Source organism: Capra hircus (assembly GCF_001704415.2).
Source record: "Capra hircus breed San Clemente chromosome X unlocalized genomic scaffold, ASM170441v1, whole genome shotgun sequence".
Lineage (NCBI taxonomy): Eukaryota > Metazoa > Chordata > Mammalia > Artiodactyla > Bovidae > Capra > Capra hircus.
Window position 1 is genome coordinate 34,831,826 of NW_017189517.1, and position 12,478 is coordinate 34,844,303.

The 12,478-nt window shown below is 38.7% G+C and overlaps 1 protein-coding gene across 4 annotated transcripts in view; it reads right to left on the bottom strand.

Annotated features, from left to right (window-relative positions):
* Nucleotides 1–9,226: 9,226 nt before the first annotated feature.
* The window catches only part of COL4A5 (collagen type IV alpha 5 chain), a 254,630-nt gene continuing 251,378 nt past the window's right edge, over nt 9,227–12,478 (bottom strand). For all 4 annotated transcript variants that reach the window (XM_005700226.2, XM_005700225.3, XM_018044170.1 and 1 more), the window contains 3 exons: nt 11,819–11,933; nt 11,323–11,495; nt 9,227–10,485 (listed from right to left, as the gene is read on the bottom strand). In XM_005700226.2, the coding sequence (XP_005700283.1) occupies nt 10,404–10,485; nt 11,323–11,495; nt 11,819–11,933 (370 nt within the window). In that variant the 3' untranslated portion in view covers nt 9,227–10,403. The remainder of the gene's footprint in view (nt 10,486–11,322; nt 11,496–11,818; nt 11,934–12,478) is intronic.

Sequence of the window (12,478 nt, forward strand, 5' to 3'; positions counted from 1 at the left end):
TAATTAGTAGAATGAAGGAAAAAAACCCACATGATTATCTCAATTGATGCATAAAAATCATTTGACAATATTCAACAACTGTTCATGGTAAAAACACTCACCAACTAGGAATAGAAGGGAAGTTTCTTAACCTGACACAGGGTATCTATGAAAAACCCCAGCTAACATCACACTTAATGGTGAAAGACTGAAACTTTTCCCATTAGATTAGGTACAACAAGAAGATGTCTCTTCTCATTCATCTCTATTTAATATTGTACTAGAGTGTCTAGCCTGATCAATTAGTAAAAGAAAATAAATAAAAGGTATAAACGTTGGAAAAGAAGAAGTAAAATCACTTCTGTTTTGATGATATGACCTTATATATAGAAAATTCTAAGAAATTCACTAAAAGCTATTCAAGCTGTCTGTGCTTAGTCACTCAGTCATGTCTGACTCTTTGAGACCCCATGGACTGTAGCCCACCAGGCTCCTCTGTCCATGGGATTCTCCAGGGAAGAATACTGGAGTGAGTTGCCATTTCCTTCTCCAGGGGATCTTCCTGACCCAGAGATTGAGCCCCTGTCTCTTATGTCTTCTGCATTGGCAGGCGGGTTTTTTACCACTAGCACCACCTGGGAAATCATTCAAGCTAACAAATGCATTTAATAAAGTTATAGGATACAGGATCAATATATAAAAAATTGTATTTCTATACACAAGCAATGAACAATTGAAAAAGAGAATTAAGGCAAAATTTCCATTTATAGTAGTGGAAAAAATAAAATACTTAGGAATAAATTAAAGAAGTATAATATTTGTTTATTGAAAACTACAAAATGTCATTGAAAAGTTAAAGAAGACCTACATAAATGATAAGACACCCTGTGTTCATTGGTTGTAATACTTATTCTTAAAATACAATATTCCCCAAAGTGATATACAGATTCAATGCAATTTATCAAAATCCCATTTGCTATTTTTCCCTTGAAGTAAGTGACGAGCTAATCCTAAAACTTATATGGAATCACAAGGGAGACTGAATAAGCCAAGACAATCCTTAAAAATAAGAACAAAGTTGGAAGACTCACACTTGACAATTTCAAAACGTACTCAAATGTTACAGTAATTAAGATTGTGTGGTACTGGCATAAAGACAGACATATAGATCAATGGAATGGAACTGAGAGTCTAGAAATAAACCAGCACATTTGTGATCAATTGATTTTTCAAATGATGCCAAGGCAATTCAGTTGGGGAAAACTGTCTTTTCGACAAATTGTGCTGGAACAACTGAATAGCCACATGTGAAAGAACAAAGTCGGACCTTTACCTCATACCATGTATAAAAATTAACTCAAAATGAATCAAAGATTTGAGTGAAAGAGCAAAGCAATAAAACTCTCAAATCTTCATGATCTTGGATTAGATATGACTCCAACAGCAAAAGCAACAAAGTGAAAGTGAAAGCTGCATCTGACTCTTTGCAGCCCCATGGACTATATAGTCCAGGGAACTCTCCAGGCCAGAATACTTGAGTGGGTAGCCCTTTCCCTTCTCCAGGGGATCTTTCCAACCCAGGGATTGAACCCAGGTCTCCCATATTGCAGACAGATTCTTTACCAGCTGAGCCACAAGGGAAGCCCAAGAATATTGGAGTGGGTAGCCTATCCCTTCTCCAGCAGATCTTTCCGACCCAGGAACAAAAGGGAAAATAAATAAGTAGGATTTCATCAAAATTAAAATCTTTTGTACTTTAAAGGACACTGAGAAACTAACAAGATGACTCTCAGAATGGAAGAGAATATTTGGAAATATTGATAAGGGACTAGTATTCAGAGTATATGAAGTACTCTCACAGCTCAACAGTAAAGAGAAAAATAACTCAACTTAAAAATGGGCAAAACATCTGAATAGACATTTCACTAAAGACACACAAATGGCCAACGAGCACACAAAAGATGTTCAACAACATTAGGCATTGTTGTTGTTGTTGTTTAGTCACTCAGTCATGGCCGACTCTTTGCAACTCCATGGAGCCTGCCAGGCTCCTCTGTCCATGAGATTCTCCAGGCAAGAATACCGAAGTGGGTTGCCATTTGCTTCTTTAGGGGATCTTCCCAACCGAGGAATCAAACCCAGTTTCCTGTACTGCAGACGGATTCTTTACCACTGTGCTACCTGGGAAACCATCATTAGGCATTAAGAAAATACAAATCAAAACTACAATGAGATACCACTTTACATCCACTGTAGTAAATACTTAATGTACCTAATAAGAGATTTTCAAAATAGAAGAAGAAAAACCTGATATAGCTGCAATGGGAAAAGCCTTAGCACATTGTCTTGTGCCTGTGGCTACTTCTGCTTGCTCAGAGAGAATGAAAGAAAATAATAGTTTCTACACAATGAGATAATAACCTCACACATGTCAGAATATCAGCAAAAAGCCTATGAATAGCAAGTGTTATTGAGGATGTAGAAAAAAGGGAACTCTTGTGCACTGGTAGTGGGAATGTAAATAGGTGTAGCCACTATTGAAAAACAGTATGGAGGGTCCTTAAAAACTAAAAATATAATTATCAGTTCAGTTCGACTCTTTGCGACCCCATGGACTGCAGCACACCAGGCTTCCTTGTCCATCACCAACTCCCGGAGCTTACTCAAACTCATGTCCATCGAGTCAGTGATGCCATCCAGCCATCTCATCCTGTGACATCCCCTTCTCCTCCCACCTTCCATCTTTCCCAGCATCAGGGTCTTTTCCAATGAGTCAGTTCTTCGCATCAGGCGGCCAAAGTATTGGAGTTTCAGCTTCAGCATCAGTCCTTCCAAAGAATATTCAGGACTGATTTCCTTTAGGATTGACTGGTTTGATCTCCTTGCAGTCCAAGGGATTCTCAAGAGTCTTCTCCAACACCACAGAATTACCATATGATCCAGCAATTCCACTCTTGGGTATATATATCAGAAAAAAAAAATGAAAATACTAATCTGAAAGATAACATGAACCCCAGTGTTCAAAGCAGCACTGTTTACAATTACCAAGATATGGAAGCAACCTAAATGCCCATCAACAGATTGATAAAGAAGATGTGGTTTATATTTATCCATCCATCTACCCATTCATCTATCTATGTAGATATACACAATATATTACTCAACCATAGAAAGAATGATATTTTACCATTTCAACAGCATGGATGAACTTGGAGGGCATTATGCTAAGTGAAATAAATCAGAAATACAATGTTTTCACTTATATGTAGAATCTAACAAATGAATCTAACAAAAGAGAAACAGATATTTAGAACAAACTAGTGGTTATCAGTGTGAAGAGGGAAGTGGAGAGAATCAAGATAGCAGTAGAGGATTAAGAAGTACAAACTATTATGTATAAAATAAGCTACAAGGATATTTAGCACAACACAATATATCTGAAATTTTGTAATAACTATAAATGGAATATAACCTTTAAAATTATGACTACATCATATGCCTGAGACATATTAATATTATAAATCAAGTATAGTTCAATTAAAAAAATACAGGGGAAAAAAGAAAATACCACTTTCCTCAGAGCAGGAGAATATATTTGTTAAAATGGCTTTAGGCTGTTATCTCTTTCCACTCTATATGGGTGGTTTTCTGTGTGATTGCTGGCCTTAAAGTGGGCAACAGCTGCCACATTTGGATTCACAGCTAATTTAACATATTTAAGCCTAGTAATCTCAAAGCCCAGCTTCTTACTGTACTGATTACTATAAGCTAAGCAGGGCCCTATTTTAGCCAATTTGTCTTTAACACTTTCTGTATCTCTATTCTGATAAGTAATCTCATACTCCTTAGCCCAGTTGATGTTTGTTCACCTGATTCCCAGCCTAAATTTCTGCTGAGGGAAACCAAAGGAGGAAAGTTACTACATGTAAAATATGACCAGTGCATCTTATAGTTAGCAAACTCTAGCTGCTTCTGTGTTTATTTATAGGGGTTTTAATGAAATATAATGAACTTCCCAGGGAAGGAAAGTTCCCCTCCCCCAGGTTACTTTTTACATTGTCTAAAACAAATGATAGATAGTATCTGCATGGTCTCAGGTTTCATAGCAATTGATACACAATGTTCTTTACTTGGGCACTGGTAGCACTGGAGCATCTGTGAACCAGAACATTCAAATTCCAGGGGCTCATTTGGATTCAAGATCCCCAAGAAAGGTTATGTGAGGCCAATACCAAGCCAGAGTCACAAGGTTTCCTCTCACTGCACAGACTTAGACCAGACAGAGAAGAATATCATGAGGTACCATGGATTTACTCTAAGTCCCCTAGGTCAAACAGCTAATTCAAGAGGGTCTCAGGTGCTACAAAGGTGCTGGGAAAATCACTCTTCATTAACTAGGGATGGAGAAGGCAATGGCACCCCACTCCAGTACTCTTGCCTGGAAAATCCCATGGATGGAGGAGCCTGGTGGGCTGCAGTCTGTGGGGTCCCTAAGAGTCGGACACAACTGAGCGACTTCACTTTCACTTTTCACTTTCCTGCATTGGAGAAGGAAATGGCAACCCACTCCAGTGTTCTTGCCTGGAGAATCCCAGGGACGGGGGAGCCTGGTGGGCTCCCGTCTATGGGGTCGCACCGAGTCGGACACGACTGAAGGGCCTTAGCAACAGCAGCAGCAAGATTTCCAAAACATGCAACTTATCATTTCTCAGGAGGCAGAGATCCTTGTAGTGACAAGAATCTCTAGTACATATGATTTTGAATATTTTGATATAGGTCTCTTAATGACTAGATAGTGATTATTAGATTTTGAGTGAAAAAAAAAGAACTTAATAGTTTGTTCTGTGACCTTGGGAAAGTCACTTAACTATTATAAGGCTCAGCTTCTGCATCTATAAAATGGACAATGGACTTTTGAATGTATCAGCCTCACTGAGGCTCAGATGAAATAATGTGTGAAGAATGAGATTTTAATGAGAACCGTTGAGTCCTGCCCCCAATGACATTTTAATGAGAACTGTTGAGTCCTGCCCTCAGGCCAGAGGTGTGAGGCCTTGTACCAAGGCCACAGAAGCGGAGGCCAGAACCAAGGTTATCTTCGAAGCTAAATGAGCACCTTTGTAACTGCTGCCGAAGACCCCTTGGTCATCAGTAACAAGCTTCTTGACTCCCAATAAGGCAAAGATACCAATCCAGTAAACAACCTATAATGCCCCAACCAATCACCTAACACCAACCTTCCAGCAGGAAGTTTCTTTGTCTTGAGGCTATAAAAATTGGCTATTAATTCACAAAAAGTGTCAACTCTCCACGGCCTGTCAGAAGTTGTCACCCCATTGCACTCACAGTGCCCACTTTATCTCTACTCTTTGTTCTTAATAAACTCACTCCTTCCTGCAATACTCTGTCTGGAAATTCTTTTCCAACTCACACTCAGACTGCCTCAACAAGAACTATATAAATATGTTATTCTTGTTGCCACTGAGGCATCAGGAATAGTGTTCCTTACAGTACAAGCAAGAGTCAAATTACTGCCTCAAGAAAGACACAAAAAATCTGGCACCTGATTTACCATTCTAGCTTGTGATAGACTCTAGTGGCCCTAAGGAAGTCAACCATAAAACTACTTCACATTAAATGAAAATATCATCACTTCTTGGCAGGCTCTATGCGGCCCTAGTTGAAATTTGCAGGTAGTCTCAGACTGCCTTTTGTTTTAGAGACTGTCTCATCTTCCATAATCCCTAGCCTAAGTCTTCACTCTTGTACATTCAATGATGACTCCAGTATTCTTGCCGGAAAATCCCATGAACAGAGGGGCCTGGGGGGCTACAGTCCATGTGGTCACAAGAATCAGACATGACTTAACAACTAAACCACCAGCTCTGAAGTTAGAAAACCACTTGTTTTAGGTGGCTTAAATTGTCTATTTCTTGGCTTAGTAACACTTTGGGACTTTTTAACTAACAGCAGGGATGTACACCAGACTTGGCAGATCTTTCAGGAATCAAATTGTTAGTGCTTAGCATCTAGTCCGCCAACTGAGATTCTTCATGTGGTGCGGCGTGAAGCAAACCAAATGACCACCTGGGGGGAAAGTCAAGATGCATTTTTTTCAAGACACAGTGAGACAATATTTGAAAAAAGGCATATAGTTGAAGATCATAATGCATTTATTTTCGCCTCGTTTCACCCTAAGACCTTGGAACACAGCTTCCAATAAAGCTTAGTAAATAGGTCTTAGATTAGGTGATAGTAAGTCATTTCTTCTGGCTTATCCTTCAGCACAATGTGGAAAGATGCTAATCATGCAGGTCGGCTTTATCAATTCAGCATCATTTTGCCACCTATAGAATAAAGCACCTCCCACAGATTTTGGAAATGAGAAGTGGTTGTGCATTCATCAGGTTATCAATAACAGATAATACATTTATATTAGGACAAGTCTGTGGCAAGTTTACAAAGATATAGGTAGTCTGTTGGGAAACCACAAAATACAGGAATCCAGGGTGAGCAGCCCAGGAGCAGCAGACTTGTCATCATAAACAGAGACCTGAAGGGGTAAGAGATGTTACTAAAATCAGAGGGGGAGATAATTAAGAACAGGTCATCTTGAGAGCAGAAGAGACATTCAATTGAAAAATACAAGCCAATCTGAGATGACCCTAGAGGCCTCATAAAAATGAATACCATAATCTCAGTCTTGGCTGTCACTCTGTCCTATTGGGGAATCCCATTGGTTGACCCCAAGCAGAAGTCAGAGAGCACAGGAAACTTTGGGGGCAAAAAGTAGGGTGAAGAATGCAATGTGAATCTGGAGGAGAAAAACAGATGATATCTGGCATACATGAATATGCTATCAGCAATTCATCATCCTGTGGAGTCAGGTGTTGGGCATGCTGTCTAGTCATAGAAAAATAGAGAATTACAGTTACATAAATGGCTACCCACTCCAGTATTCTCGCCTGGAGAATCCCATGGACAGAGGAGCCTGGCGGGCCACAGTCCATGGGGTTGCAAAGAGTTGGACACAACCGAGTGACTAACACTTTCACATCAAATGTGATTTAGTCTGTCCATGTATTAGAGAATGGACTGGTGCATCAGCTTCCTCCAGTCAGCAAAAAGCCGTAGGATCTGTTCTGGTTTGGCCTAGAATTAGAGAGATTTAGTAGTCAAAGATAAAGCAGCATACCTCTTTTTGGAAGTATATATTAAGGTGATGACCTTTCTGGTTGAGTTGATTTTGGATTGCTGTCTATCATTGTGCCCTACAAGCTAATAAGTATCTAATGAATGTTTGTTGTTATGAAAATTGGGAGACAGGCCTAACTTGACTTTTTCCTTCAGTGTCCCAACTCATGAGTGCTTCCATCATAAAAAGCTTCCAAACATCCCAAATATACTTTAGAAACCACTGCTGTAAAATTGAAATGACATATGATTTTAAAATATTATTCAATATATGTTGGAGCTGCTGAGGGATGAACATGTTTTTATAGTCCAGCCCAAGAACAGAGCTTCTCTGCTAAAGATGCCAACTGAAATCCTGGCCAAACAAAAGTGAGTGCACAGAGGAGCAAGGACATTTGCTTCTGTGTTGAGAGGCACAGGAATTACTACCAGAGCCAACTCATAATCAAGCTCTTAAGGAAATCTTTGACATCAGAGCTGTCCCTTATTTTGGATGCAAATACTGGGTAACTGGGCCACCTCTTGAAATACTTGCTATTGATCTTCATGAAGACGAAAGAATACATGAAACCAAAACAAGGAATCTAAAAGGTAGGGCTTTAGACACCTCCACCACCATCATCAACAATGAGCTCAACAAATACATGCTGATTTATTTCCATGTTGATTTATTTTTATAGGCTATAGTGCCCTCTTGTGATTAACATATGAATAAACTTCTGATGGCTTGGCATGACCAGTGAGTTTTTGATTATACATGTCATTTGAGGCAAAGAACCTCACTAGCACCATAAGAAAGTGCTTTTCAAATTTGGCCAGGTGAAAAAAGACACTATACAATCCATAAGGTGTCCAGTAAAAACACTTCGGAAGCTTGGAAGTGATCAGTATGATAGCAACGTGGCACACACACACACACACACACACACACACACACACAATTTCACTTGGTGGCTACATGTAATAACTATATCTCACTAAGTAGAAGAGTTTATTCATTGCCTGCCTATGTGGTAATACCATTAACTGTTTGACTGCAAAACTCACTATAGGTAACTACTAGAGCAGTTACATCAGAATAATCTGAATATTCAGTGGCAAAGGTGAGTTAACAGCATTAAGGTTCTGGAATGGATTGGGTTCATGTACTTTAAACAACAAAACAGGGTTGGGAGTAGTTAGGGCATTCAAGAAACACAAAGACCAGCTATACATGCTACTATTAAAATCTAGGAGGTTCTTTTTGAGCCAAGATTTTCAGTCAGCTAAATATGAAAGGGAAAGCTACGAACAGTAAAATCTCTGGAATCTGTGCTTGCAGCTATAACTCAAGGAGCAACCTGCAGGTGTATAGCATATAGAAAAATGCATAGAATGTAACATGGCATCTCACTGATAATAACCCATTAGTGTTTTCGTGTGTGTAGCTCACGGAAAAATAAAGCTAGAATTTGCAATTGGTTAGTCTTGAAATCAACAGCATTACTGGAAATCAGCAGTATTATCTACCATTGTTTAAAACCTAAATTTTACCACTATAGGCTCTAAGCTTTAGAGCTTAGAGCATGAGCTCACATTAGGGTCTAAAATTCTCAAAATCCTTTGGTTGTTTCATATCTTACATGTAACATACATTTTATTATAGAGGCAAGTCCACGACTATTTTAGAGAGCTACATGTGTTCATTCTTAATCAATAGGAATATTAACTCACTAATCCGCTTTAAATATTATTAATGAATTCCCCAAATGAAAAGCAGTTCTGCTTCCTTTCTTAGCCATCAACACGATGTTGTTAATAAATTTATCGCCTCAAAATACTTCCCAATGTGTTGTTCTCTTCACTGGAAAAAGTGCTTTACTATGTCTCCTATTGGGCTTCCGTGGTGGCTCAGCTGGCAAATCTCCAATCAGGTATCAGAGTGATCAAAGTCGGCAGAAACCTCTTTTGCTTTTGAACTGCTCTAAATGGTTCTCTGAGAAGAGTGACTACTTGGTCTATCTGTAAATGAGCAGTAATTTTACACATAGGCTGAAGAGATACACAACAAATCATCCTTAACATATGATATCTTTAATTAAATTGATATTGGTGAGTTAAAAACATTAAGTGAGAAGATGACAGCTAGGGAAATAAGGTGTTCTATGACTATAGTAGTGTTTAAAATAAAACAGTCAGAAATATCGGTTGGCTTTGTAATTGAAGAGAGAAGACAAACTAAGTATTGTCTTCCCAGTTTTTGAACAAGCAGAGACCACAGGAGAATAATTCTTACGTAAAAAGCACAGGGAAGAAAATCGTCAACTTTTTAAATGTTTTTGTTTCACAAAATCATATGGGAGAATTTTCCCAGTCAGGGATGAACAAAGTCAAGATGTAAGAAACATCAGAGCTGGGGGCATCTAGTGTTGAGTGTCCTGGAGAACACAGCAAAAGAGAAGTTGCATCATTAGATATTATAATTTGGTATGTAACATGTACATTTAAAATTTTGATTAAAGTGACTAAAAATGACCTTTTTAAAAAAAAAAAGTCAAATGAGAACTTAGGGGGAAAAACTCAAATTTACTCTCAGTAGTGACTTGATGCAAGAATATAAACTCTCACTTTGATAAACCTGGATATAAAATCTTGCTGTCTGTATTCTAGGTTTTCCTAAGTTTTCTGTAAAAGTGATTCATGTCAGGTCACCTGTAAATGACTCAACATTTTGCACTAAAAGGCTGTTTACACAATATACACATTCTTTACTTACAGAGCAAAATAAGCTTAACACTTTTATATTAAAAAACTGGGATACAGTAGGATTAGTAGCACCATGAAAAATAATTCTTCCCCCAAACTGCAGTCTTTTATTTTACTCAGTATGATTCTTCTCTTAATTGAATTTTTAACGTGCCATTTTAGTTACTGGGCAAAATATATAATCTTCATCTTATAATCCTTGGAGAAAGTCATTCTGGACCCAAAAAGTAAATTCATTTCCTCATTTCACTCGTAGAAAAATAACAGAGACCTTGCTCTGGCACATTGCTGAGGTACATCTGAATCTTCATGATTTACTAGTCAGCATGTTCTCTTGGTCATATATAGTAGCACCATGGGTGGCAGCAGTGGTGAAGTTGGGGAGAGTGAGACATTGCATCCTGGGAATTTTATATATATATATATATATGTATATATATATATCTATATCACATTTGAAAACACACAAAGAATTCTTCAAAATGCTATGTCCTCTTCATGCACACTTGGCATCGGCTAATGCGTGTCCTCAAGTCCCCTGCTTTCAGCGTTTCTGATTGAGGTTTGCTGGGAAATAAAAAACAAGACTATCAAATTAGACTTTTCTGGTATTTTAATTCTATTATTGCTTCAATTCATACTTTAACATTCTATTGTGTTTAAGTGGCTGACTTAATGGTTAACTTTTGAGCAATGCAATCTAGTGCAATGACTGGTATGGCCTAAGAGCCATTAGTGGTCATAGGTATCTTAGTGATTCTCCTCCCCACCACTCTCATCCTTGTCTATTTGTCTCCCCCTCTCTTTCTCTTATACATTTTTCTAACAGTCCTAGAACGAGGGGCAATTGATGATGACTAGATGATAATACATAACACATAATGGTTACAGAAAGATAATACATAAGAAAAATGTTAATAACTCAAAAGAAGCAACATATAAAAATAGAAATTAAAAAAAAACAATAAAATAAAGTCCCCTGCAGGCACATGTATTACAGGTAGCCTTACTCATTCAAATACTTGGATGAAAGCCTTGAAAACATCCTGGGAAAGAGACTCCTGGACTGGGGAAGCAACACAGATTACTTCAGTTTCTAGGGTGGCTTCAGTCTAGTCAAACAGTTGCTCATGGGTTACTGAGAAGGTCACATAATCTTTTCTTGGTCTGTTTTGCTTTTAAAGAATTATCATCATGACATCTCAAACCACATACACCTATTATTAGTCAAGTATGTTTTTCTGACCTGAGTCTGTTATATGAGGAGAACAACCAAGAATAAAGGACATGGTCCTCTAAATTTCTAACATTTCTTGGGTATAAACCATTCACAAACTGCCTCTCTCTCCCTCCAGCACCTCTGAAGGAAGCTTAAGACCTAAACTAAAGCCATAAGCACCTTACCTGAACATGTCTGACACGTCTACAGTCGCCAGCCAAAAGCTGTAGGAGTTGGCGTAATAGTTGCAGGTCCCCCGCCCATGACACTCAATGAAGGGAGCTGAACGAAACTCTTCTAAGCAGGAACCAGGGGAGGCCAGGGCTTGGCCTGAGCCCTCTGCCCCTGCACTTGTGTGCTAGAAAAGACAAGGGAAAATGTGCCACAATACCCATGAACCTTAGTGAGTATCCAAAGATAAGTGCTGACCTTGGCCAAATATTAAAATCCAGTGAAGTAAACAGAGCCAAAGTCAAGAGAACAGTATCCACACCAAAGGTTCTCATCAAAACAAACAGGTAGATTGTGAAAATCTGTTCCAGCAAATGTATGAAAGGGAACACAGTGCTTGAATAGAAGCTATACGAGGTTCAAATGACAGGGATTCCTCATATTAGGAAGAAATGTAGATATGGTGGACAGTCAGCTAGGATGACAAAGCCAAGGAAGAGTGATTCATACCATCATGAAGGAATAACCAATCCAGAGAGAATCCCATCCCTGAGGACAGCGGGGAATCTGGATGGTCTGACTGTGGACTGCAATCACGACGGCAGGAGCTTCACATACTGCACATCTGGTAAGGGAAAGGCAGAAGGAACAGTCTACAGAGTGAGCACACCGGGAACAGCAGCCCCTCTTCTTTGGAAGCCTTCCTGTTATAAAGTCCCATCAAGGGGTCTACAGTGCTCAGAAAAAGAGGGAAATGTACTGTGAGGATTGCTTTTGCATAAGCCCAGCCTTCCAATATACATAATAAAGTTACAAATGAAACTGGTAAGGTTTTTTTTTTTTTTTAAGAAACTACAGAACCACGGCTATGATATTTTAATTTTCTATCCTGCCCTAAACTTGTATTCATACTTGCAACAGTCAATGTCATAACTGCTGCAAGACTTTGGCTTGGCGTATTGCACATACTACTTGCTGTCAAAGTGCCCAACTTGAGGGTAGACATTCAGTACTACTGAAACTGTGCTAAGAACAATGTCTGGTAAACTGAAGAAGACAAGAAACAAGACACTTTCTTAATCCCTGCCCATTATTTTTGGCCCAAGGGATATTTATTAACCATTTGGCTATCTCTTTAGAAGTACAACATAAGCAGAATACTGGACAAGT